At 46.9% G+C, this 26,638-nt stretch overlaps 1 protein-coding gene and 1 long non-coding RNA gene across 2 annotated transcripts; one reads left to right on the top strand and one right to left on the bottom strand.

Moving 5' to 3' along the window:
• Window positions 1-5,878: 5,878 nt before the first annotated feature.
• DNAAF2 (dynein axonemal assembly factor 2) lies at window positions 5,879-26,635 on the top strand. Its single transcript, XM_083435002.1, has 3 exons — window positions 5,879-8,165; window positions 20,715-20,861; window positions 23,469-26,635. Exons 1-3 carry the CDS (start codon window positions 5,949-5,951, stop codon window positions 23,979-23,981), a joined length of 2,877 nt encoding a protein of 958 aa, XP_083291128.1. The 5' UTR covers window positions 5,879-5,948; the 3' UTR covers window positions 23,982-26,635.
• On the bottom strand, window positions 16,980-17,792 carry LOC310678098. Its single transcript, XR_014511614.1, has 2 exons — window positions 17,624-17,792; window positions 16,980-17,090 (listed from the first exon to the last, which is right to left on the bottom strand). It is a non-coding gene; the product is annotated as an uncharacterized lncRNA (long non-coding RNA).
• Window positions 26,636-26,638: the final 3 nt, after the last annotated feature.

The raw sequence follows: 26,638 nt of genomic DNA on the forward strand, positions 1-26,638 counted from the left end.
ACAAACTGGCTAAAATATTTAGCATAGCAGGTTTCGGAACTTTGCTGTGGGTGGATGTGCGGAGCTGGGTGCGGAGCTCCCATTTATTAAAGGTAAAGGTACCCCTGCCCATACGGGCCAGTCTTGACAGACTCTAGGGTTGTGTGCCCATCTTAAAGAGGCCGGGGGCCAGGGCTGTCCGGAGACACTTCCGGGTCACGTGGCCAGCGAGCCAGAGCCGCACACGGAAACGCCGTTTACCTTCCCGCTAGTAAGCGGACCCTATTTATCTACTTGCACCCGAGAGTGCTTTCGAACTGCTAGGTTGGCAGGCGCTGGGACCGAACAAACGGGAGCGCACCCCGCTGCGGGGATTCGAACCGCCGACCTCTTGATCGGCAAGCCCTAGGCGCTGAGGCTTTTACCCACAGCGCCACCCGCATCGCACTCCCATTTATTAGGCAGTTGCTAAGACTAGCTCTCCTGTGCCTATTCTGCTAAAAGCTCTTCTATAATGTGGAACAATTACAGTTCTCCATACAGCTGCCAAAAGCCTCACACCAAACCCTAATCCTCTTTGTTTATTGCATTAATATCCTGCCTGCCAGTCTTCCATTATACCAGACACAGCATACGTATCCTTGAGGCAGTCTACCATCCAGACACCAATCACTTCCGCAAAGTTGCTACTGTATGTATCTTCAGCTCACATCCCAGTCCTGAGAATACACACTAGCAACAGCACTTCAGGCTAGTTTTCAGAATACGCAGTGACTGATAATGGGATTATAACTTTTGAATTTACACAGCCTCATCAAAACAAGGTAGCCAAGACTGATAGCATAAGAAACAAGATGTCCCATCAAGTTTCTAGGACCTATGCAGCTAATCTACTGGTTCATGTAGCATATCAAAAGGTATGTTCTAGCATAAGAAAGATTTGGTGGGGAGTATTACTCAGGTTGTGTGCAACTGATGGATGGGACTTGATACTTTTTAAAGCTTAAGTGTGTGCCCTTTTAAAAAATAACTAAGTGGGGCTTCCTGTGGAAAATGGCAGATCCCACACGATCGGACCTCAGCCGTTCCGATAATTCAGGGCTGATATGGGGGTAATTAGCCCTGGCAGCCTCCCCAGGGCAGGGAAGGACTGTCTCAATGACCCGCGGTTTGCCCCAGATTGCCAATGTGGCAGACGGCAGGGGCACCGGGTCACGGAGCAAGGGACGGACGGACACTCCTGCAACCACCCCATAGCCGGACGCATCTGTTTGGGAAAATATAAAGATTTGAAAAACAAACAGACATGCTCTGAACTGACGAAGCTGGGGAAAAAACCTGCGGTATGTACAGTCTCTGGTGCAAAAGATCAAACTTCAAAGAGATCCTCATCATGACGTTTGGAATGTGGAGGGGCTTGGTATGTTTTTTTCTACTTCCTTTAACATTAACAATCCGTATTGCATGCCAAGTCTCATTAAGAACCTAAATTGTTCTTCAAAAAGTGAGTACAGATGGACTTTCATATATAATTGGGACCTATTCGCAGCTGCTTTTCTTCTAAGATTTGAAATGCTTGATAAAGACGAAAACAAAAACAAAATGGCTTCTACCCACCACGCACTTACGGAATATCTGAAATACTTCCCTGATTAAGAGAAACAGGAGCTAACTGATGGTTGGTCATAAAGACTGGAAACAATATTATATATACAACTGTTTGCAAAAAGGAAGTTTTTTATTATGAGCGAGAGAGAGGGCTAAATGGATGTCTGGCAGCCCCCCTCTAGGGCCCGGAGGGGGGATTTGATTGGGTGGATTCCAAAGGCTAATTGCTGTCTGATATATGGCTACATTGCAAACAGTCTGCTCAAGAATAAATCAGCAAGGAATTTCAGAAGGAGGTTTCTCTCTGTTTCTTTGATAACACCTGGACGGGAAAGATTAACGATCTGGGAGCTGCCAAAATAACAACTCTCAAAGAGCTGGACAGAACTCTGGAATTGGATGCAATTAAAGAAGCGGTGAGATGAAAAAACAAAAACAGCTGAGAGAGTACAATATATGGACAAATCTGCACTCCATAGAAAAAAAAGTATCTGTTTTCTGACATGAATGAGGATCGCAGAACCAGAGTCAAAACGTGGAGGAAAAGATCGAATATGGAATTATGAAAAACATTGATGATGATGAGAGGCAGGACTATGATGTTGAAAGCGCTTCGGAATTCAGACCGTGGGAAGCCAAAACCAAAATTATCAAATTTTGGAAGACAATTGGACTTTTTTTATTTTAGTTTTTTATTGGATTTGATTTGATATGTTAATTAGATGTTCTTATTGGAAAATTAATAAACGATTAAAAAAAAAACTGTGAAGAGAGTTCACTGAAGTGTGTGGGCTTGTTCACCTTTTTTTGGATGATTTTATTTATTTTTCATGGTACAGAAGATACATTTTGAGAAAACAATTGCTACAACAGTAAACAACAGAGTTGTCCTGATAGAATTACAGACTTTTGTCATGCTGTGTGATAAAGTTTCATTCGATTCCTCTAAGAGATCACACCACATTTTCCCATGAGTGTTGGGTGGATTCCTGCCACAGTCTGAACAATTTATGTATTCACTAAACATTTGCCATATGTTATAAAAGGAACAGGGATTGTGTTTGCCCTTTGCTGCTCTGACCTGACGTGTTAGTTTCTCAGCCAATGCTATTGACCATAATACCAAGAATCAGTGTTCAGCCCAACACCAATTTTCCAACAGAGGTCAATAGAAAGGCTAAGATGTCATCACTGGCGTAATCTTGAGCAGGTGGCTGCCCAAGCCCAAGTAGTGTTAGTGCACAAGTACAGTTGTTTTGTACATCAAGTTTATTTCTTTGAATACAGCACTCCAGAAAGATTTGATGAGGTCGCACCACCACAACATATGGAAATGTGTACCTATGGCTTGTTCACCATTTTTTATATGTATATAATTTATATTTTCTGTTTTACAATTTAAAATAGACACTTTACAAGGTTTGAATGAACTTTATTACGGTCATAGACCAGGATTAAGAAAAGCATATACATAAAATAGCAGTTGGGAGTTTTGACTGATAATTGTTAGGGCAAAAGAGGACAAGGAAACAGGCATAAAACATCCAAATAAAATAAAAGATTAAACACAGATAATGGGTGGATAAAAACTAATAATTAAAACAGATAAGAGCTAAAAACCAACAAAGACACGCAGTTAAAACAACTAAGTTTATAATGTCCAGTTATTTCCCTTCTTCTCTTTCCATGGTTCATTTTACATATCCTACCATTTTTAGCCATCTTGTTTCTTTATGGAACCAGCGTTGATGGCAGCTACCAATCCTACCCTCTGCATTTGTTACTCCAAATGCTTAAGTGTCTTTATACTAAAAACCAAGCATGAGCAACATGCCATTGTGACCAGGTAAGGAAGTCTGTAGCCCTGAAGTTCATGCCCAGGAGCTGTTGCTCTTTTCATCTTACAAGGCAATTTCATTAGTCTCAAAGGATAGCGGGAGTAAAATTAAAATAATTGGTTTAGCTCTTGCTGCTACACTTCCACTTCTGAATTAAACTGCGTACTGCTGAAAGTTCAAACCCATTTGACTTTCCATTAATACCTTACACGTTCTTTAGCAATTCATGCCCTCTGTCGTTCTCCGTGAAGCAACCTTGTGGGAAGTACCGTATTTTTCACTCTATAAGACTCACTTTTCCCCTCCCAAAAAGTAAGGGGAAATGTCTGTGCGTCTTATGGAGTGAATGCAGGCTGTGCAGCTATTACAGAAGCCAGAACAGCAAGAGGGATTGCTGCTTTCACTGTGCAGTGATCCCTTTTGCTGTTCTGGCTTCTGAGATTCAGAATATTTTTTTTCTTGTTTTCCTCCTCCAAAAACTAGGTGCGTCTTGTGGTCTGGTGCGTCTTATAGAGCGAAAAATACGGTACTTTTGTTCACAGTGGAAGTCTGAATGGCTTTAAAATGTTAATGACCAGGAAGGCGGCCCTTGATACATGAGCTCTGTAGGAGATGGGGCAATAACGGTGGTTGCATTTGAATCTTCCTTGCAAGCATTTTCCTCTGAAGGGCCTCGCCGCGGGATCACATTCACCCGGTGCTATACCAGCTGCACTGGCTCCCAGTGGAGTACAGGATCAGGTTTAAGGTGCTGGTTTTAACCTTCAAAGCCCTATATGGCCTAGGACCCTCGTACCTACCGGACCGCCTCTCCTGGTATGTCCCACGGAGAACCTTACAGTCTGCAAACAACACTCTGAAAATCTTGGGCCCCAGAGAAATTAGACTGGCCTCGACCAGAGCCTTTTTGGCTGTGGCCCCGGTCTGATGGAACGCTCTCTCACAAGAGACTAGGGCCCTGCGGGATTTGACATCTTTCCACAGGGCCTGCAAGACGGAGCTGTTCTGCCAGGCCTTTGGCCAGGGGGCAGTCTGACCTATTTTCCTTTGTATAACAGCCTGTTCACAGGTCCTTATATGATCAGTGAAAACAATTGGTCCTGGCAAGTATTAACTGCTCTCAATCTTCACCTGATAACTGCCATTTGTCCAGGTTTTAATTTGTCTGAATTAATTTTAAGATGTATTTTAATTGATGCCTGTTTTTATGTATACTGTGTTATTTGTATGATGTTAGCCGCTCTGTAAGCCCATAGTAACCTTTAACTGGACGTAGCCGTCCAGGGATCCTTTACCTTTGCTTATTGGGAAATCCTCCCCACTACGCCTCCCAGAAAGCGATGCCCACCCTTCCCTCTGCACATGGCCAGAGTTTCCAAAGTACATTGTGGACTATGTCATTCTGGGTGCCGCAGGAGGAAAGGAAATGGTTTTCAACTGAAGACAGAACTGTGCCATTAGTTTTAGCAGGTTAGTAAAGGGCTTCTCCTGCGGTTTTTATTAAGCTGCTGGGGAAACTGAGTGTTCATTCTGGTTTATTTGAACAGAGGAGCCTGCAGGATCAGACCAGAGGCCATTCAAGGCAAGATAAAACGTTTCTCCAGTGCCTTTTGCTGCTCAGGGTGGGAAGTCCCCATTTGCACCACTTTGCCCCAGCACCCGCTCCGATTCTGCCTCTTGATCGGGCACACCCCATCTCAGGCTTCCTCAACCTTGGCCCTCCAGATGTTTTAAAACTACAATTCCCATCATCCCTGACCACTTGTCCTGCTAGCTAGGGATCATGGGAGTTGTAGGCCAAAAACATCTGGAGGGCTGAGTTTGAGGAAGCCTGTCCTATCAAATATATTATTGGGGGGAGAGGAAGGGACGTTGGCCCTCAGGACTTGGCTCCCACGATCTGGCCGCTCCTCCCCAGTTCCCCGCCTCCAGCGCCTCTGCCGGGAAGGACAGCGAGACGGGGAACGGAAGCTCCTCTCGTTCACACTTCCCTTCCGCTCTAGGACCGGCAGCTCCATTACCGAGGTTAACCCTTTCAGAACCAAGCGGCAGGAACATCCGGGCCGCTTGCACAGACACAAGAGACACTTGCGCGTCACCCCCAAATATCTCATTGGGCGGCGCGAAAATACCTGGTACCTACGTCAGGAACGCTTCTACAGCGACTGCGGCCTCCGCCATCCCCGCCGAGCGGAGGCCGCCATTTTGCTTGCCGCCGTCTCCATGGCGACGGTCGCCGCCGCCATTTTGCCGGGGTCGTTTCTATAGCAACGGCGGCCTCCGCCATTTTGCCGGGGTCGTTTCTATAGCAACGGCGGCCTCCGCCATCTTGCCGGCCTCCGTCCCCATGGCGACGGGCCTCGCCGCCGCCATTTTGCCGGGGTCGTTCCTATAGCAACGGCTGCCTCGGCCATTTTGCCGGCCCCCGTCTCCATAGCGACGGGCCTCGCCGCCATCTTGTTAGGGTGGCTTCCATAGCAACCGTCCTCCTTCTTCTTCCCCGGCGGCTTTCCGAGGGCCGGCATGGCGGTCCGCTCGAGCCTGGAAGCCCTGGATCTGACGGGGGACGAGGTGGAGCGTCTGAGCAAGGCCTTCCAGGACGAAGGCTTCCGCAAGCTGTTCGCCGACTACGCGGCCGAGCTGAGCGACCCGGCGCAGCGGGCCGTGTACGAGGCGGAGGTGTCGGCCCTGGAGCGGCAGCGGGGCGTCGAGGCGCGCTTCCTGCACCCGCAGCCCGGCTGGGTGCTGCGGACCAGCCAGGCCGGCTCCCGCCGCTGCTACGTCAACGTGTGCGGCAACGCGCTGGTGGCCAGGCCCGAGGCGCGGCCGGAGCCCGGGGGCAGCCGCTGGACGCTGCCGCACTGCCTGGCGCCGGCCCGGGAGGAGCTGGGCAGCCGGCGGCGGAGGCCCGGGGAGCCTCGCGGCCCGCCGCGCCTGGTCTACGACGTGCTCTTCCACCCGGACGCGCTCCGCCTGGCCGCCCGCTCGGCCCGCTTCCGCCGCCTGGTGAGCGACACGGCCCTGGAGGCGCTGGAGAGCCACTTCTCGCCCGGCCTGGACCGCGCCAACGCCGTGCCGCTAAGGGGCATCAAGTACAAGGGAGTCCCGCAGGCCACGCTGCTCCGGACGCCGCTGCCCGGGGGCGCCCCGGCGGAGGGAACCGGGGAGGAAGAGAGCCCCTCGTCGCCGCTGCCGCCCTTCCCCACGCCCTACGCCTACCCGCCTCGCCCAGCCGAGCCCCCGAGGCCGACGCCCGAGCCGGCCCCGGCGGCCACCACGCCGCGCTGGAGCCTCCGGCAGCGCTCGTACGTGGACCTGCAGGATTACCGCTGCTGCCGCGACTCGGTGCCCAGCCCGGTGCCCCGCGAGCTGGTGGTGACGGTGGAGCTGCCCTGCCTCGGCTCGGCCGCCCAGGCGGAGCTGGAGGTCCGCGGGCGGGAGCTGCGGCTGGAGTCGCGGCGCCCCGCCGCCTACAGCCTGCGCCTGCCGCTGCCCTACGCCGTGGACGAGGCCGCCGGCAAGGCCACCTTCAACAAGGCCAAGAGGCAGCTGGTGGTCGTGCTGCCCGTCCTGCCGCCGGCCGGGACCCAGCAGGGGAGCCCCGGCTGCGGCGAGCAAGGCCAGCCGGAGGAGGAAGAAGGAAAGGAGGAAGAGGAGGAGCCGCCGCCGCCGCTTTCGGAAACCGGAGGCTCGGCTGAACCGCAGCCGGGCTGCGCCCCGATCCAAGCCGCGAGCAACGCGGAGCAAACGCCCCTTGCCGCCCACGTGGAGGCAAGGCCGGGGTGCGCCGCGGAAAGCGCTCCGGCCGCTCCCGAGCCCGGCCTCTTCACGTGTCCGGGTCATAACGATTCCGACGATCCTCGGAGCCCCGTGGCCAGCAGCCCGGAGGCTCCCGCGGAAAGCGACCCGGCGGCTGACACGCGTCCGACCGTCCCGACGTGCGCCGGCAGCAGCGGCGCCGCGGGTTTGCCTGCTGCGCCGCGTGAAGATCCGTGCGTGGACAGCACCGTGGAGCTACCCGGCCCTGTTGCGGGAGTAAGTCAGGGGCTCCTCTGCGCCGACATGGATCTGAACGAAAACACCCATGTCACCAGCGACGTGGTGCCCTCGCCGTGCCCCGGCGGCATCCTGGCTCCTCCACGTGTGTCCCGCTGTGACGGCCCGGACCATTCCGTGGCAACCCTGTCGGGTCTGGACTGCTCTAGTGTAGATGAGGATCCGATGCCCTCGACAAGCAGCGAGCTTCCTGCGCCACCAGCGTGCCCCAGTACCACTAGCGTCGTGCAGATTTCTGCACCTGCCTCTCTGGGTCCTGCAAACCTAACCTGTGGTTCTCCTCTGCTGCCCACGGAGGGCCTCACCGTTGATCCAGATGCTGCCAAAATCCCTACTAGCTGCCTTGACTCTCCAGTGCCCCCTGCAAGCACAGCTGCCCGGTGTCCCCCTTTCCAATGCACTCAGGACGAAAACTCTCTGAGGCTGATCTTGCAGGTGCCAGGCATTGTTCCCCAGAGCCTCAGGGGGGAAGTAGGAACAAATTGCTACAGAGTTAGTTTTGCCAGCAAAGACTTTGATTCTTATACATTCCTCTTGCAGTTTCCTCCAGAAAATAGACTGAGTCCCCCTGAGTTTGGACTTGATGTGTCCCTCTATAATGCTGTTATTTCCCTCACCAAGTCTCTCGAGACCACTGGACTTTGGAGAAAGATGTATTTCGGCCCAAATGGTGATTCCTTGCAGGTAAAACTACATTTCATATCCCTCTCACCCTCAGGGTGTAGCAGAATCAGGGGTATATTTTTGAGGCCCTTATTTCATTTTTATTCTGCTCTTCTTCTGCTTTGGGTATTGCGTGCTCACTTGTTATCTCATAAATTTATTCTCGCAACTACACTTTGAAGTAACTTACGCTGAGACTAATAATGTGATAGGCCTCACATCACCAGGGACCGTCATGGTTGAGCAGGATTTGAATGTGGGTCTCCAGCACTTTCCCCACTAGGCTCCTTGTTAAATGTGTGAGCAACTGAAAGGTCTCAGGATTCACACAGTGCATAGTTAAACAATGGAATTTGCTCCCACGAGATGTAATGATGGCCAACAATTTGGATAGCATTAAAAGGAGACTATACAAATATGTGGAGTACAGTATAAGGCTACAGTGGTGCCCCGCAAGACGAATGCCTCACAAGACGGAAAACCCGCTAGACGAAAGGGTTTTCCGTTTTGGAGGTGCTTCGCAAAACGAATTTCCTATGGGCTTGCTTTGCAAGACGAAAATGTCTTGCGAGTTCCTGCGATTTTTTTTCGCTCCCCACCCCCTTTTTCTAAGGCACTAACCTGCTAATAGCCTTTTAGCAGCTAATCCGCTAATCCCTTAAACCTTTAATAGCCGCTAAACCGCTAATAGCGCTAATCCGCTAATCCGCTAATGGGGTTGCTTCGCAAGACGAAAAAACCGCTAGACGAAGAGACTCGCGGAACAGATTCTTTTTGTCTTGCGAGGCACCACTGTATTTCTTATGCCTGCTGCCAAGGCAGTGATAAGAAGTGCTGTTGTGCTCATGTTTTGCTGCTGGGCTTCCCTGAGGCTTCTTGTTGACCACTGTGGACAGCAGGATGCTGGACCTGATCCAGCAAGGTTCTTCTTCCATTCTTAGGATTTGTGGGAGTAGTAAAGCACATATTAACTTTAAGCAAGTGAGGCCCCAGTTAGTCCTTTACCTGTAGGCCAACTAGATGCATGTGATGTTAAGTTGAAGTGCTGTGGTTGTTTTCTTATTGCCCATAACTATTGGGGTGTTGGGAATACTTTCCTTCCCTACCCCAGTGATGAAAAGAAAATAACCTTCATAGTAAGTAGTGGCTGTTACCTACACCCTTTTAGTATGGCAACCCGCTGCTCTCTTCCCATTCTCCTTGCCTCTGAAGGCTTGGGTACTTGGAGGAGGACCTCTGAGGATGGTTGGCAGTAGTTGAGTAGGCTTGTATGAGAGAGAGAAAAAAAGTTATTCAGGAACCTAAATCCCAAACTGTTCAGGGCTTTGCATCAAGACTGCATCTGACCTCCTTTGGGCTGAACTGTAGAAGGCGCTGTCAAAACACAAGGACCTCATACAGTAGTGAATAAAGGTAAAGGTCCCCCTGCCCATACGGGCCAGTCTTGACAGACTCTAGGGTTGTGCGCCCATCTCACTTAAGAGGCCGAGGGCCAGCGCTGTCCAGAGACACTTCCGGGTCACGTGTCCAGCGTGACAAAGCTGCATCTGGCGAGCCAGCGCAGCACACGGAAACGCCGTTTACCTTCCCGCCAGTAAGCGGTCCCTATTTATCTACTTGCACCCGAGGGTGCTTTCGAACTGCTAGGTTGGCAGGCGCTGGGACTGAACGACGGGAGCGCACCCCGCTGCGGGGATTCGAACCGCTGACCTTTCGATCGGCAAGCCCTAGGCCCTGAGGCTTTTACCCACAGCGCCACCCGCATCCCAACTGTAGTGAATAGTGTGTGCCAAACCCTACACAGTAGAACTTGTCCCCTGAACTTGCTTTGCTACTGACCGGTATGTCATATGCTATAAAGTTTCTCCTATTTGATGTCAGCAGGGGGCTGAAACTGTCATCCTCCACCTGACACCTGTTTAGTAAACAAATGTGTGGCCATTTGCAGTTTCATCATCATGTTTGTTTAGAAACTGAAGAGGCAAAGTAAAGTATGCTTCCTATCTGTTTCAAGACTCCAACTAGCTTAATTTGCAGTTCTGCTCCTTGAAGACAGCATTTCTTGTTATAGTTTCCACCTTTGTGAATAAACATTCCAGACCAAAAGCTCATGAATCTGTAGACTGATGCTCTGGAGTTCTGTTGCCTAGAATGTTTCTTTGCATTGGGAAAAAAACACCTCGTATAAAAATTGCAGAGGGGAGGAGAGAGAGGATCTAGGTTTGGTCTTCTTGCTGACACTGGGACTATACCTTTTTCCCTGTTGAAGAAAACACACACATTTTTTTACCACTTAATCGGAGCATTGAGTCAGCTCTCATCAACATGAGATACTATTAGAGCTACGGTTGCATTCTGGCAAGGCAGAACCTGTGTATGTCAGGACTCAGTAGCTTCAAAATATCATTTGCATTGACATATAATTAATTATTCAAACTCACATAAATATTAATTATATGCCAGTACAAATGACATATTGAAGCTACTGAGTCCTGTATAGTAGTGATGACTAAAATAAGCTCTGTACTTTATATAGGGGTGTTTTGCAGGACCTTTTCGCCTGTAAGACTTGGTCTGCTGGGCTAGAAAGCTTTGCCACTCCTGAAACAGAAGTTTAAAGTCCTAACCAGCACTTCGATTTGGGTCTGGATGTGGGCCGACTTCCAGTGAAACTCTTGTAATAGTGGAGCCACACGTTCCTGATAACTGGCTCCAGTCAGCAGTCTGGCCACAGCATACTGTGCCAGCTGAAACTTTCAAACAAAAGCTAGTTCAGCTGCAATGCAGGTCGTGAGGTATCCTGGCCAGATCTGACTTTTCTAGGAACAGGTGCACCCAGCGCACCAAGCAGAGTTGTGCAAAGACACTTTTGCCCACAGCCAGCTTCTGAACATCCAGGTTCAGGGTGCAAAACTCAACTTTAAAGTGGGGCGCAATCCAGACTAGCTGCTGCTTGCTTTTGGTTTAGTTAAGAGTAAACTGATCAAATCAAGCCCCTGCTGTTTTTTTTTGGGGGGGGGGTTGGATTTGATATCCCGCTTTATCACTACCCTAAGGAGTCTCAAAGCGGCTAACATCCTCCTTTTCCTTCCTCCCCCACAACAAACACTCTGTGAGGCGAGTGGGGCTGAGAGACTTCAGAGAAGCATGACTGGCCCAAGGTCAGCCAGCAGCTGCAGGTGGAGGAGCGGAGATGCGAACCCGGTTCCCCAGATTACGAGTCTACCGCTCTTAACCACTACACCACACTGGCTCTCTTCTGTTAAACAGAAACATGTGGAAGAAGAGCTTATAAGTATATAGTGACCTGTAAACCATCACCAAACTCCCCTGTGATTTTGCTCTGGTTCTAGAACCAGATGAGGGTGCTCTGCAGCATGTTACTTTTTGGGGATGGTGTTTGGGCTTCTGTCTCCTGGCAACAGAGACACCTTTATCCTTTCTCAGGTGTTTGAGTAATTTCCCTCCTGTTCTGGAGTTCAATCCGCCACTTTGTGGAGGATCTTGTCTTGTGCTGGAGGGCTAGTTGTGTTGATGTTCTGCTCCCATCTTAAATGCACACCCTCAGTTTGGAAAACCATGGCAGTTTTTAAAGAAATAGACTGAGCCCTTGATATGGCTGGACTTTCCCCACTGCTGTTCCTGTAAGGGTTGCATCTCTTTTTGGTGGGTGACACCTGGCTTGAGAGCAGTACATGTGAAAAGGATCTAGGAGTCTTGGTTGACCACAAACTTAACATGAGCCAACAGTGTGACGCGGCAGCTAAAAAAGGCAATGCAATTCTGGGCTGCATCTATAGGAGTATAGCATCTAGATCAAGGGAAGTAATAGTGCCACTGTATTCTGCTCTGGTCAGACCTCACCTGGAGTACTGTGTCCAGTTCTGGGCACCACAGTTCAAGAAGGACACTGACAAACTAGAACGTGTCCAGAGGAGGGCAACCAAAATGGTCAAAGGCCTGGAAACGATGCCTTATGAGGAACGGCTAAGGGAGCTGGGCATGTTTAGCCTGGAGAAGAGGAGGTTAAGGGGTGATATGATAGCCATGTTCAAATATATAAAAGGATGTCACATAGAGGAGGGAGAAAGGTTGTTTTCTGCTGCTCCAGAGAAGCGGACACGGAGCAATGGATACAAACTACAAGAAAGAAGATTCCACCTAAACATTAGGAAGAACTTCCTGACAGTAAGAGCTGTTCGACAGTGGAATTTGCTGCCAAGGAGTGTGGTGGAGTCTCCTTCTTTGGAGGTCTTTAAGCAGAGGCTTGACAACCATATGTCAGGAGTGCTCTGATGGTGTTTCCTGCTTGGCAGGGGGTTGGACTCGATGACCCTTGTGGTCTCTTCCAACTCTATGATTCTATGATTCTATGATTCTATGATTCTTAGAGAGGTAATGTGACCTTTCGTCCTGAAGTTCCTTAAAGGCCATCAGTTTGTTAAATAGGGTTTTAACAGATCAAATGCCCTTTCGATTAAAATTTTTAAAATTATATTATCTCATTCAGTATGGATCATTGATGGCAAGGAGGTAAAAAATAACTGTGGCATTTCTCTCAGAGGCTGGTGAAAGGTCATTAATCTAATGCTTTGCAGAAACCATTAACTCCTTATGTCAGGCATTGCCGCTGGCTGGGTGTGAGGACTACAAATGGGAGAAGGTTCAGTTGCAGGTGACTGGTTTCATTTCGTCAGATTTTTCAGCCAAGTAGTACAGCAAAAGCAAATAAGTTTTCCATCATACAGAACAGCTGACACCTGGAGGCTGAAGGTGTGTCCCAGCGAACAAGATCTGTACTGCCAGCGTTGGCTCAGCTGTGCTCAGGGGTCTTTGCCTTCCGCAGCCCATGGATGGGGCCTGGTTGCAGTGATACCCCTGCAGTATGGACAACCATTTTTTCTCCAGGGAAGATAGAGAGATATAAGAAATAGGCATGCAGGAAAGCATAAATTTCAGACGTGAAGCCTTCAGGCAAAGATGCATTGTTTAGAATGAGAAAAACGGGTTTATTTAGTGACATTCTCATGGAGAGAGATTCAAGATTATCCACGTCTTGGTCCAAGAAACCAGATACCTTCTTGTTACAGGCTAAACAATTTTAACAGCAGCTCTGGTTTTCCTATTTCTAGCCTTCCCGCATATCTAGATTCTTTTGGAATTAGCCAGTGGAATTAGTTCTTGCTTGACCTCCAGCTAGCAACTGAAAATACTTCCTAGGAGAATGCTTAGAAAAAAATAAGGTTATACACTGACATTGTAGCAGCTGGTTAACTGATAGAAGTGTGCTTAAGAATATATTGGTGGCTTTATAAGTCATCCTTCCCCCAACCTAGTTTGAACTACAGTTCCCAACAGTCCTAGTCAGCACCGTTAGTTCCTGAACACTGTAAATCCTGTCTAATAGCTGCCGACTGTAGTTGAAGAACATACTGGAGTTAGTCGAAATGAATGCCAACCCTTGCAAGAAAGGATTAATAACACTAATTATTTAATGCACAGTTGGGAACAATTTGCTCAATATTAGAATGACTCTTGGGAAAATTAGTCTGGATTGTTGTCTCTTCATTCCATAATTCTTGTGCTAATCACGTGTTGATATGTGTATGAGTCAAGAAGGGAAGGGATTCTACTCCCCACAACAGTGGTTCCCAATTAGCTTAGTAGTGCAGACCCCCTGTTTTTCAAAAGGCAAGCCATGGAGCCCCTACTTCTGAAAATGTTGATATCTCTATGGTAGGTTATTTTATGTGAATAGTGCCACAGACCCCCCTGGGTGGGTTATGTTAGACCCTCTGGGTTCTGCGGACCTCCAGTTGGGAACTATTGCCCTACAAGAAACCGATTTCAGGCTTCTCATATATGCATCTGGTTGGACACTGTGAGAACAGGAAGGTGGAGGAAGGGAAGGAGAATGTTATGCGCTTTGAGACTCCTTAGAGTAGTTATAAAGCGGGATATCAAATCCAAAATCATCCTCCTCCTCCTCCTCCTCCTCCTCCTCTTCTTCTTCTTCTGTTTCTGTTCACCAGCACCCACAGAGACCTTCCCTTGTGCCTACAGGGTCTCCTCCACCCACTGAAATTCAACTTGAAAGAAGCATTCTCTTGTGCTAGTCAATAGGATAGATTGAGCTCTGTCCTTGGTTGCTGTTCATATTTGGTGCTCACAACAGGTTTAAAAGGTTGATGACGTCTGGTTTAATCAAACAAACCCAATTCAAAACATGGTTTATGAAGCTGACTTGTTTCAGTAAACCATAAATAAGATTAATTACATTTTGTGTTTGGACCTAACACTAAACTATGGTGAATAGAAAATGGAAGTGGAAGCTTCAAATGTCCCCATGACTGTGGAGGCAGAGTGTATAAGCCAGGGCTGGGCGATACCTGGTTTCCAGCATCACAATATACCAATGTATGACAATGTCTGAAATAAGGATGGTGCTAGGTAGGGGCACTGGCTGGCTTCACGGTTTCTCCTGCATCGTGATTTTTGCCTGCGCCTGCTCTTGTAATTCGCTGCCCCCTGCATTACTGTATGATACAATAATCATGACTGCACATCAGCTAAGAAATACAGACTAAAATAAAAGTTTGTGCTAATCTACTTTATGTAAAATATAATCCACAGGGGGGGGGGGAACGACCTTTCTCCTAACACCACACTTTTGTGAGTAACATACAATTGTGGTTTCCAGTATTTCCAAGCTGATACCATTAGCAGTAAGCACATAAATAGTTTTATACTCATTTACTTGTATCTTGCATGTTCTAAAATGGCGCACATGTTACTGTGGAATCTCTTGGGTTTCCCCATGCCTTGGTATTTTTCTGTGGCGCTAGGGTTCTTCTGGGATCCTTTGTTTCTGTCAATCTACAGATTACATGTTTGCCTAGTTGCTCCTTTCCAAAACTGAGCAGTTAGTTTCATGTTTTGCTGGCAGCAGCGGAAAATTGCCAGTTCTTGATGTTTTCCAAATGAGTGGAGAAATGCCAACTAGAATTGGTTTTGGCACATGGACGTTTAAGGGGATTGCCATGGTGAAATGCGGTTTGCTTTTCAGAGGGGGGAAATTGTTGTTCTCGTCGTCACCACCAGCAGATAGGCAGTGGAGTTCCTCGCTCTGTATGTTCTCCCCAAGAAGCAGGGGTTGGTTTTTAGTGCTGTGAGTAGGCAACCTACATAAATGTTTTAAAGCAGGATTCCTTTTCGCTTACACATGGTGGCACTAACAGACCGGAGTCCGTATCTCACTCTTCTTCACCTGGGAGGAATTCCTGTGTGTTTACTCTTCCAGCTGGAACTGAAGGAGGCTCACACATCAGGGTACAACCATAGAATCACAGAACTGAAGTGTTGGAAGGGACCCTGAGGGTCATCTAGTCCAACCCCCTGCAATGCAGGAATATGCAGCTGTCCCATACGGAGAGGCAAACTTGCAATCTTGACATTATCAGCACCAGGCTGTTACCAACTGAACCATCCAGGATCTTATGCAAACCAAACCTTTAGAATGCCAACTAAAAGATATTCAGATTGATTAAAAAAAGATGTTCCTTCCATCTCTCTGTATTTCAGCAGTGATGTAATAGGCAATTGGGTTCCAAGCCATTTTGGAAGCCAGGGTGTAAGCAATAAATCCCCCTTAGTTAACAATACACACTTCCCCCATAAAACTACATCCACAGTGTTAATTCCATTTTAATGCTCAGTTACCCAAATCAGCTTTGGTCATCTGAAAGGATTTGCAGTGGGTTGCTAGGATGGAAGTATTTGGTGGTAGCTTTGCTCTATAGCTCTACTCTATACTTCAGATAGACAGGAGCATTAGACTCCTGAGTAAGCTTAGCTGTCGTGAGATCAGAGGAGAGGTCCTCTTAAAAGTAAGTACCGTATTTTTTGCTCTATAAGACTCACGTTTTTCCTCCTAAAAAGTAAGGGGGGATGTGTGCGCGTCTTATGGAGCGAATGCAGGCTGCGCAGCTATCCCAGAAGCCAGAACAGCAAGAGGGATTGTTGCTTTCACTGCGCAGCGATCCCTCTTGCTGTTCTGGCTTCTGAGATTCAGAATATATTTTTTTTGTTTGTTTTCCTCCTCCAAAAACTAGGTGAGTCTTATGGTGTGGTGCGTCTTATAGAGCGAAAAATACGGTAAATGGTTAAGGAACAGGAAGCAGAGAGAAGGCGTAAATAGACAGCTCTCTCTTTAGCAACACTGGGATGGGGCAATTAAGCACAATTTATAAAGGTTTCACACAGACCTGTATTAAGCAGTTCTTTCCCCCTCTTCTTTTTTCTACAGCAAATTAGTGTAACAAGGAGCAACTCTTAGACAACCACAAAGCGAAAAACACACCTCTCTGAATGCCATGGCCTTCCCCCAAAACAAATATATTTGTCTAACTAGTGTCCTCCCTAATGTGGAGCAAAGTAGTCAGTTCTTCCATTTCCTATCCTTTATAAATATCTGATGAAATTAAATCCACATTTCCACATTTGTCACCAGATTTTATTTGTTCAGTTTATTTCAAAGCTCTGTTTATCCTGCCTTTCTGTTTGAAAATGCTCAGAGCAGCCAGCAAACAACTCCCTAAAAGTACACCCCATTAGCACATAAAACTGTTCAAAAAATTGTAAGATGCAAAACAGTGTTTTGAAACATTTGCGTAAACAAAGCAATGCTAAAAGTAAAGAAAGGAGCCCCCACATGCTGTTCCGTACTAATTTTCAGTGGTTTAAGGATGTTTGCTTTGGTGCCGTTGTTGACCTTTGCTTTGGAAGTTTCTATTTATCTAAGCATTATTTGTCAAAGCAGAGGCATAACGAATGTAGAACTGGGATTGGAATATTTATTGTAACATGGTATTCGAAAATGGGAATGACAGGAGGAAATAAACCCAGGGCCATTTCAAGTCATTTTGCCGCCTCGATGCATCACAGAAACTAGAATAAAGAATAGAGAATACATTTTGAAAAGAAAAGAAAAATCTATCCATCAAAATTGTTACTGATTTAATCGCTGATAAAAAGCACCATCATTTTCTAGAAGCCATTAATATTTAAGTTTCATTTGCCGCCTTTCTGGTATGGGAAACTTGTGTCACCAAAGTTATTAACCTCTTGATTAAGCTGCCAAAAGCCTTTGTGGAGATGTCTTAATTCTGGCCATTGCTAATACCTTATACATAGGAGACTCCCCCCTTTGTGGCTTTCATCTTCCATTGCCGTAGAGACTCTGACTTTAGCTGATCTCCTCTGCAGCAGGATTTGCAAAAAGGCAGAGAGGCTCTGAGATCTGAGTTTCTTTTGAACCTGTTTCCTGAATTCACCATAAAGGCACCTTAATTTAGATCCAGCGCATGACCTACTTTTAAAATGCCTGCAGTCTGCTGGAGAGAAACTTTCAATTCTAACAACTTAGCACTGGGTATTATTGATAAGGGGGCAAAAATGGATTTGTTAGCTTTATCTCTTACCATTGGCAATTGCTCCAAAGACTACCGTGAACCCAAAATGTGCTTTATTAATTGTTTTTATTTAATGCCCTATGAACAACGTGACATAGTGCTGACATATAGTGTTAAGTCCTAGACATACATCGTTATTGTGGTTTTGTGCAATATTCTCAATGTGCCCAGTTGGGTTCAGTGATATTCCACCTTGCCATTGGCCTTCTGTTGGTTGATGGATTTGTGTGCTATTTCTGGGCTGGACATGTATTTATTATTGCAGGTTTTCTTAACATTGTGGTTCTATTAGAAGTTTTTTCTTATTTCTGTCGAAAGTTGTATTTTTATAAGGCTGTAAGCCACATTGAATGAGTTTATAAAGTCATCCTATGAATGTTATAAAATAGAAGAAGAAGAAGAGTTTGGATTTGATATCCCGCCTTTCACTCCCTTTAAGGAGTCTCAAAGCGGCTAACATTCTCCTTTCCCTTCCTCCCCCACAACAAACACTCTGAGGTGAGAGGGGCTGAGAGACTTCAGAGAAGTGTGACTGGCCCAAGGTCACCCAGCAGCTGCAGGTGGAGGAGCGGAGACACGAACCCGGTTCACCAGATTAGGAGTCTACCGCTCTTAACCACTACACCACACTGGCTCTCTTATAAAAATGTATCTTAATATATGTGAAGCTTCTTGAAAGTGACATGTTCCAAGGCGCATGTGTGGGTTTTGTTAACTCTGAAACAGTGGCGACAGTGGTGTAAGGTTATGAGAATGAGTCTGGGGGAGCCCCTGGCACCTCCCTCTCCTCTGGAAAAGCCACAAGGAAATGGAAAGCTCTTGCTTCTGTTTTCAGCCAACTGTAATTACTTATTTTGTCCAAACTGAGGACCATGGTCGGTGTTAACTATAGTTAATACACTGCATTTTGAAGGCTGCTTGTTCTCTGAAATATAGTTAACATTCATCACAGTTTTCCCTAGCTTTGGACCTGAGTCACTATGGTTATCTGCAGATGGAAGCAATCACTTCTGATTTCCTCCTCTTGGTTGTCCTGGTGGAGGAGAGGGCAGGGAAGATTGGCAGGGTATAGATAATAAAACTGTTACTGTTATTATTAAACTACAGTTCAGCATTATGTGTGAACCAGGACAGCATGCGGAGCCATCTCTTTCAGTGATGTGCAGACAGGGAACATGGGCAAAATAACGAAAGTGAAATCCCTGCTGGGCAGTTTGCTTCATCAGTGAACCTGGACATTTTACTTTAGCTTTAAAGGCCAGATCCATAGAGCTCCTTGGGGCATCCATGCCATTTGGTATTTTCTTCTAGCTGGAGCTCTTCAGAGGCTTCTCCCAGCTGTCCCCTGAGATTGAGGAAGTGGTGGCTCCAGGACAAAGCATGTGTGTACCTGCAATCCAGAAAACAGCTTTGGGCACCGTGGCCTTTGTACTTGCCGTTTCCCTAAACCGAAAAGTCCCAAATGTCGCAACATTTCCTCATAGGGGATCTGCGCTACTTTTTTTTTTACAACTGTATGACAAGCAAAAATTCACTGGCTGAAGATTTTATTGCCACATGGTCCAGTTCATTTACCCCATGTGTAAAAAGCTTCACCCGTTGAATTTCTCCTCGCCGCACAGTTGTACAAGGCGCTGGCGCTTTGCCAGAAAAAAAGGTTGACAAATCTGCATAGCCTCTGTTTCTCTCTCATTGGTGAATGTCTTTTGGGGTTGAGTAATGCAGCACTTTTGCAACTGGATTCTTGCTCAAAGGCCTTTAAAAAATGTCTGCAACCTAACATAGAATTGGCCTGTTACTGTATATATTGAATCTTCATCCTGACCTTCAGACCGCTTGGGTGTATACAGCATAAGCACAATAATGAAACAACAGATAAAATGGTTAATCATTAAAATGTACTACACAAGGTTAAAATGCTTCTGTGAGCAAAAACACCTTAGCCTGGTGCCGAAAGGACTCTGATGAGGGTGCCAGGGAAGCAAGGCTGTGTGTGTTGTTGTTGTTGTTTAGTCGTTCAGTCGTGTCTGACACTTCGTGACCCCCTGGACCAGAGCACGCCAGGCACTCCTGTCTTCCACTGCCTCCTGCAGTTTGGTCAGACTCATGTTCATAGCTTCAAGAACACTGTCCCACCATCTCGTCCTCTGTCGTCCCCTTCTCCTTGTGCCCTCAATCTTTCCCAACATCAGGGTCTTTTCCAGGGAGTCTTCTCTTCTCATGAGGTGGCCAAAGTCTTGGAGCCTCAGCTTCAGGATCTGTCCTTTCAGTGAGCACTCAGGGCTGATTTCCTTCAGAATGGATCGGTTGGATCTTCTTGCAGTCCATGGGACTCTCCAGAGTCTCCTCCAGCACCAGAATTCAAAAGCATCAATTCTTCGGCGATCAGCCTTCTTTATGATCCAGCTCTCACTTCCATACATCACTACTGGGAAAACCATGGCTTTAACTATACGGACCTTTGTTGGCAAGGTGATGTTTCTGTTTTTTAAGATGCTGTCTAGGTTTGTCATTGCTAAAGGCTGTGTCGCAAGGGCATTTGAGAGTTCAGGTGTCACTGCCAAGAAAGACTTTTCTTTTGTTGGAGTTCCATGGCATCCCTCAGACAGATGCTCACAAGGAAGAAGGGCCTTGGCAAAAAGGCTTTAATCAAAGAAAAATAAAACAAAACCAACCCGGTCTGTCCTGCCCTTGTGCCATTTGCCAGCATATGGAAAAAGCATTATCACCTGCAAGCATGCAGCAGCTCACCATGAAAGGCTTGGCCAAAGGATCTGCTAGAAAATTAGGCAGCTGGATTCTGGTTTTTAGTATAAGTCGATTGCTTGAAAAGGGAGATAGAAATACCTTAAGGAAAGCATCACTTTGTTGATTAGCACGAAGTCTGTCAGCCCACAATAAAATCTACACCTTGTTGCTGATCCATTTGGTTGTGTGTGACTTTCTGATTGAGGGTGCCACAGCTGAAGGTTTCAGCCATTATTTAAGAATGCCAGCTTTAAGGAGAATCTGGGGATTACAGCAGCTTTGGGGTGCCTAAGGGCTGGTGTTTTGTAACCAAAGGGAAAGTTTAATCCTTGCCCTTGTTTCTCCCCTTCAGGAAAGGTGGTTTGTCACTGAAGACAATGTGGATGAGTTTCTGGACAGTCTTTCAAGGATGTCCCGTTCCAGCCCGTCTGAGATGGAACATCAGCCAGTAATTGAAGTGTTGGATGTCTCGGAGGGCAAAAGTCAGATCAGATTAAAGGTAAGGCATTGTTCAGCAGGCCTGCCTTATCATCCATGAACAACACTGGAGTAACCCGTCACTGTCTTACCTGTCTCCAGTTCCATTTGCCCAACACCTTGCTGCTTGTAAGGATATTTTTACCTGTGCGTTACGGGCGCTCATTGATTCTGAAAACTTCCAAATTAAATGTTCAGCAAACATGGCAACTTGCTATTCCACTTGTATTAAGCTCCCCACCGTGGCATGCGTGTGCTGGGAATGTTCTGTGTTTCAGTGAGATTGCCGTGCTTGTGCAAAAATCTGCAGATCAGCCAGAATTTGGCTTCAACTCAATGCAGGACAAGCAGCATTGAATTTAAACTGCAGAGAGAGATTTAGGATAAGCAAGAATGTTCCTGGTGGCCATGAACATGCTCCCAGAACAGACCACACTGTTCCACTGCATTTGGAGAGGATCTTAACTGCATGTCGGAAGTCAGATTTTTCTCCTCTTATTGTGGATCTTGTAAGCTTTGTGATTTTGAAGCCCTTTTGGAGAGCATGAAGACTTGTCATCTTGGAAGGAATAGAAGTCCAAATTTAAATATAAACAGAGGCAGCTGGCTGGACTGACACCTAATATTTAGAGTCTCTTGAAAACATAGATAATTTTAAGAATTACTTGGTCCTGTGTGGCGGTTTCTCAAATAGCCTGCTGTAACAAACGGTCAGATTCCCATCACAGAATGAGGGTTTCTAGGATGTCACTCCCCTCCCCTCCTCCCAACTTAATCTGCAGAATCAGTAAAAGAACTTCGCAATTTGTAAAATTATAGTATATCCCAAATAATAAATGTGGCCGCAGATGAGTTGTAATCTCTTCCTGAAATAGACCGAACACGGTGTGGCTCCACATGCTGCATTTGCAAATATTATTTCAATAATCATGTGCCTGAGCCAGCCTGTATCTTGGATCAGACTCTGAAAGTTCAAGGCCACAGTCTGGACTTTGCTCCTGGGGGTGGGTTGCGAGGTGCACTCTCTTTAATTGCCTGCACACAATGAAATGAAAGGTAAGAGCAGACATCTGTATTTGTAGCCCAGCTCTGCTTACGGACTCTGGGGGTGTTTCTGCTTCCCCTACTGTAAATTAAAAGTGTCTCACACTTTGTATGTGTTGTCAACTTACAGCTTCCATTTAAAGCCTCAGAGGCTGCCTTGCATTTCTACCTTGGGTCTGGCACCTGTTGTTTGTTAGCAGTTGAAAACTTGCCAACTGCAATGAATATCAATATTTGATTTTCTACATTTAATTATTGAAAGGAAAGCAGAGCTTGGTATCGCTTGGATGGCAATTCCAGCCTACACCAGACCTCTTGGTTGGTAGCTACGTGGTGTGTCTTCCCTTATCTGTGCTCTCATTTTTCTGCACTGGAGCAGAAGAGCTTTTTCCATTAACATTTGCAGCTGGCACCGTGGCACAGACCACCTGGGTGTCCTAGATTGCACAAGGCCAAGAATATTGAGGTTGGCAACCACCTGCTGCTCATCTCCAGGCTACTTTGCCAGCCACCGCAAGAGTTTGTGCCTTATTCTGTATCTTAGAGGACTGCTTTATTTGCCAGTGAAAATGAGAGCCGGTCTAAAGTCTTCTGAGCAGCACAGAACGTGGCCCGTCCTGCTGCATAGGAACGATTGGAGGAATGTTGACATAGGGACCTGGGCTGCCAATCATTGGCTGCTTGTGGGCATTGTCAAAGAGGGTCCTTGGACGATTTAGATGCAGTCCTCCTCAGCAACAAGGTGTTGAGGCTCAAAACACTCTTAATTTAGACTACATGCATTGTTTTACACTTGTTTGCACTGAATTGCATTTGCCATTTCACCACCCATTCACCCAGTTTGGTCTTCACAATCTCCTTTTGTTTCATGATCCCTGAACAATTTAACATCACCAGGAAAGTGGGCTAGGAAGCTAGATTGTTTATGAAGTAGTTAAAAAGCATAGGTCTCAGTATCCATTATTGAGGGACTGCACTTTCTACATCTCTCCATTCAGAGAAATGGCCATTTCTTCCTACTCTGCACTTCCTGATACTTAACCAGTTCCTGATCTGCAAGAGGACCTCTCCAGTTATTCCATGAGCTGACTGGCGTGTCTTTGCTGAGGTTCCTTGTCAAAAGCCCAAGTACACCATGTAATCAGAATTAAACCAATTAGTGCACCACTTATGACTTATGCACATTGAGTCTCCTCAGCTGAAACCATGACTCCTTCTCTGAAATGTGCATGATCCAGATGGCCCCAAGGCATTGGGTAACTTACAGCTCTGTGACAAGCGCAAGGCATCTTGCATAACCCAGCCAGAATCATCCTTCCTGTGAGGAGCACACAGTGGGCAGCCACCTGGCAGAACTCTTGCAGCTTTGCCTCTGAGCACGTTCCCAGAGCTTTGTAGGTCAGGGTCCACCGCCAGGCCTGCAAAAATCTCCAGCCCTGTTTACTGGAAACATTGCAAGGAGGTACGGACTTAAAAGGGAGACCTGTTTGGGAGGAAGCCCAGGTTGTTCCTGTTTTCGGCAACGCTTCTCTCTACCTTTAGCCTACCACTGTAACAAACAGCTCTTCCCCCTTTCCTTTCACAGCCGCCGGAGCAGAACGGCTTTGGTAAAATGCAAGAAGGAGCTACTCCCAAGGGAGAGGATGGCGAACAAGAAAATGGCAGTGAACTCTCAGCAGATGCAGAAAGCTGCCCCGCACAAACAGCTCCGCTCACATCCATGGAAACAATGGGCCAGGTTGGCGGGGGACCAGGCCATTGTTTGGAGCTTGACCCCAGCAACCCCAGCTTGGCAAGCCCTGGGAAACAGCAGATAAGGGAGTGCCGTGAGTCAGAACGTGCTTTTGCAAGGGAGGAGGAAAGAGCCACGTCCACACCGCAAGCCCAGTTTAACCGGGAGGGGCCTGGCCAGACCAGAGCGGGGGAGGGTGTGCATCCAGAGTCAGCACAGAACAACCAAGGCCAGGGCAGGATCAGGCCGGCTCCTCCTGTGCTAAAGGAAACAGACATGCGGGATGGAAGTGTGCAGTACATTACCAGCCACACAACGCACTGCGCAGTCGCCTTTCAGAATGCTTTGTTGTATGAACTGGATTAATGTGCTGAGCTCCCAGCCGGGCTCTGCAGCGAGGAAAAACCTCAGGTTTTACATTTTGCATTTCCTCCCAGGAGCACAGGAAAGGAACGGTGCAGAACCCCAGCCACAAGTCTTGCGGAAACAAAGCACCGGTCCCATCTGCTCAAAAACCTTCACTTCCATTTGGGAGATTTGAAAGGATTGGACTCCAGGTAGGGGTTACCAACACAGTGCTCTCCAGATCAGCCCCAGCCAAAGGTCAGGCATGAGGGAAGTGGCCGTGCAGCAACATCTGGAGAGCAGTGCCTTGGCAGCCCTGGGTTTAGACGAGCACTCAGCAAGTTGCTGAATTTCAGAAAGAAACTGGCAGTTCATTAAAGTCAAAATCCCACTGCTGCGAGTAGTCAGGGGAACATACAGGTTGTGGTCAGGCTACATCTAGGTTTGTTAAACTGAAATAGGAACATGCCTTTTGCCTGTGTACACAAACAGGATTAAACCAGGAAGTCTCTAATCAATTTCCCATTTTGGACTGGGAGACTATAGATTTGGAATCTTAAACCAGACTTTGAAGTTTCGTTTAGGATGCTGGCTTGTTCTGAAGCCGGTGGCTGAAACAGGGAGACTTCTTGGTTGTGACGTCTTGCGCCACGGAAGGGCAAAGCCAAGAGGCTGACTATGTGGGCAGACGGCTAATTCATCTCTCGGCTGAGCCAACTGAGCCATGCTCTTGCGCAAGGCCTCGTCACAACTTCAGGGTTTCATAATGCCTTTATTCCAACTTCCCCTTCCTCCAGCATTCCCATCTTTTCTCCACTGATAGGGAAACAACAGCCCACTATTTGAAGTGTCCTCCCGTCTCAGAAGCCTCACATTTCACAACGAATTGTGCTGCCACAATTACTTTCAAGGGTGAATTTCTATGGCTTGCCTTTGGGGCATCCCTTTCACACTCCGCAAGCACCCTTCAGACAGGTAGATAAAAATGCAACAGCACCAGCTGGGCAAAAGCCAGCTTGCTTGCTTTCATGGTGGATACTAAAACCAGTATACATACCACGAGTTGCTCTCTGTTCATCAAAACCCATGCAAGCCTCTTGAACGCAGAGTGTTGCAACTGTCTTGGGAAATCCCCTGGGTGCTTGCATGAAAACCGTTTTCGGGGAACTCAAAACCTTTCTGAAATGCATGCAGCACAATCTATTTTGGATCGGGGTGTCATAGCCAGATTGTAAACTGCATTCACAGGAAGATAATCCTATTCATTTTAATGGAATTGAATTCAAAGCAAGCATGCCCTCGAGGGACAGGGCTGTACCCAACCGTTGCAGTTCCACTGCCATTGGGACAGAATAGCACGCCCCACAATCAGCGACTGTACATAGATCTATTCCCAGCTCTACGTTTTACAGCAGGAATGTGTTTCAGGTTTTCTGTCAGCCAAACTAGTTTTCACAGTTCAAAGACTATTTTAGAACTTCTGCTTAATTTGTCTACCATAGCTAGGCTGGATGCTTTTGAAACTGCCTGCATTTTACAGGAAGAGATTTTGTGCCAACTGTTGCTTTAACAAAAGTCATCAATACCCTGGATGTGGCAGGGACCTACCATGAAGCACATTTTAAATGGAAGAATTGTTCCCCAGTGATCTGCATGGGGGCTCAACAGTGCTCAGTTGGAGCAGGATTGTAACCCTCTTCTCAGTCCCACAGATTTCACCAAAACCCACTCTCAATTAAGACCTGCTTGAAAACCCATCAGCACTCTTCAGGCCATTAAATTAGAAGTTCTGTCGACATTAATTAGCATGTTCAAAATTGAAATGGAGCAGAGGAGACTAACCTAATGAAGTCTTTCCTCTCTTGTAACCTGAAGAAACACATTTGCATCCCAGAAAGTCAACTTCTGGAAAACACTCAGCAGTTAATTGTGTTAGACAGAATTCAGTAGTTTCCACTAATTGGATTGTCCTGTAAAATCTAGGAACACACTAAAATTCACCAATAAAGCGTTTTGCTGCAGGTCTAAGGGATGCCTTGGAGATGACTTTGCCATCTTGTGTTTTCTGCTGCTGCCTGTGTTACTGCACCACAATACACAAATGGGCCTTTGTTACATTTTGGGCATAGAAATGGATTTCATCTTCATTGCCTTTTTCCAGAGGCAAGGAAGGGCACAATCCACTGGGAAGTTCTTTCGCACAAGGCCCATTTACTTTACGAAGAACTTGTGCAGGAGAATTTTCTGATGGGATTGTGCTGTAACATTCAATACCTAGTTAAATTAAATCTGTGCTCTTTCATCCAGAAGGGCTTTTGAAGGTTACTGAGCCTCTTAACACAGATGTAGACTAGGCTCTCAATTAGTATATCTCTTCTCCATATGCTGTTACTTTACATTGCTTGGGGCTTTTAGCTCTTGGATGCTCTCCCCTGTTTCTTCACCCAGCCCTATTTTTAATTATTCATTAAGCTGGGCTGCCTACGCAGGAACCTGAATTGTTTCTGTAACAGGAGGTAAATGGTTGTCATTGTTTTCAGTTCAGTTCTTCAAATGTTATGTTGTTAATTTACTTTACTTTGTATCATCGCACAGTGTCGTCATTACCATTGTTGAAGCTGTTCTTTTAATTTGGCGCTATAAGAATTAAAAGGGATTGTTTCGGATCACTGAAAGAC

The sequence above is a fragment of the Podarcis tiliguerta genome (assembly GCF_965153285.1).
Source record: "Podarcis tiliguerta genome assembly, chromosome: 1".
Taxonomy (NCBI): Eukaryota; Metazoa; Chordata; class Lepidosauria; order Squamata; family Lacertidae; genus Podarcis; species Podarcis tiliguerta.

Coding starts and splice junctions, on each gene's coding strand:
- DNAAF2 (XM_083435002.1), top strand. CDS start 5,949: ATGGCGGTCCGCTCGAGCCTGGAAGCCCTGGATCTGACGGGGGACGAG. Junction 8,166..20,714: donor CAAATGGTGATTCCTTGCAG/GTAAAACTACAT, acceptor TCTCCCCTTCAG/GAAAGGTGGTTTGTCACTGA. Junction 20,862..23,468: donor AAAGTCAGATCAGATTAAAG/GTAAGGCATTGT, acceptor TTCCTTTCACAG/CCGCCGGAGCAGAACGGCTT.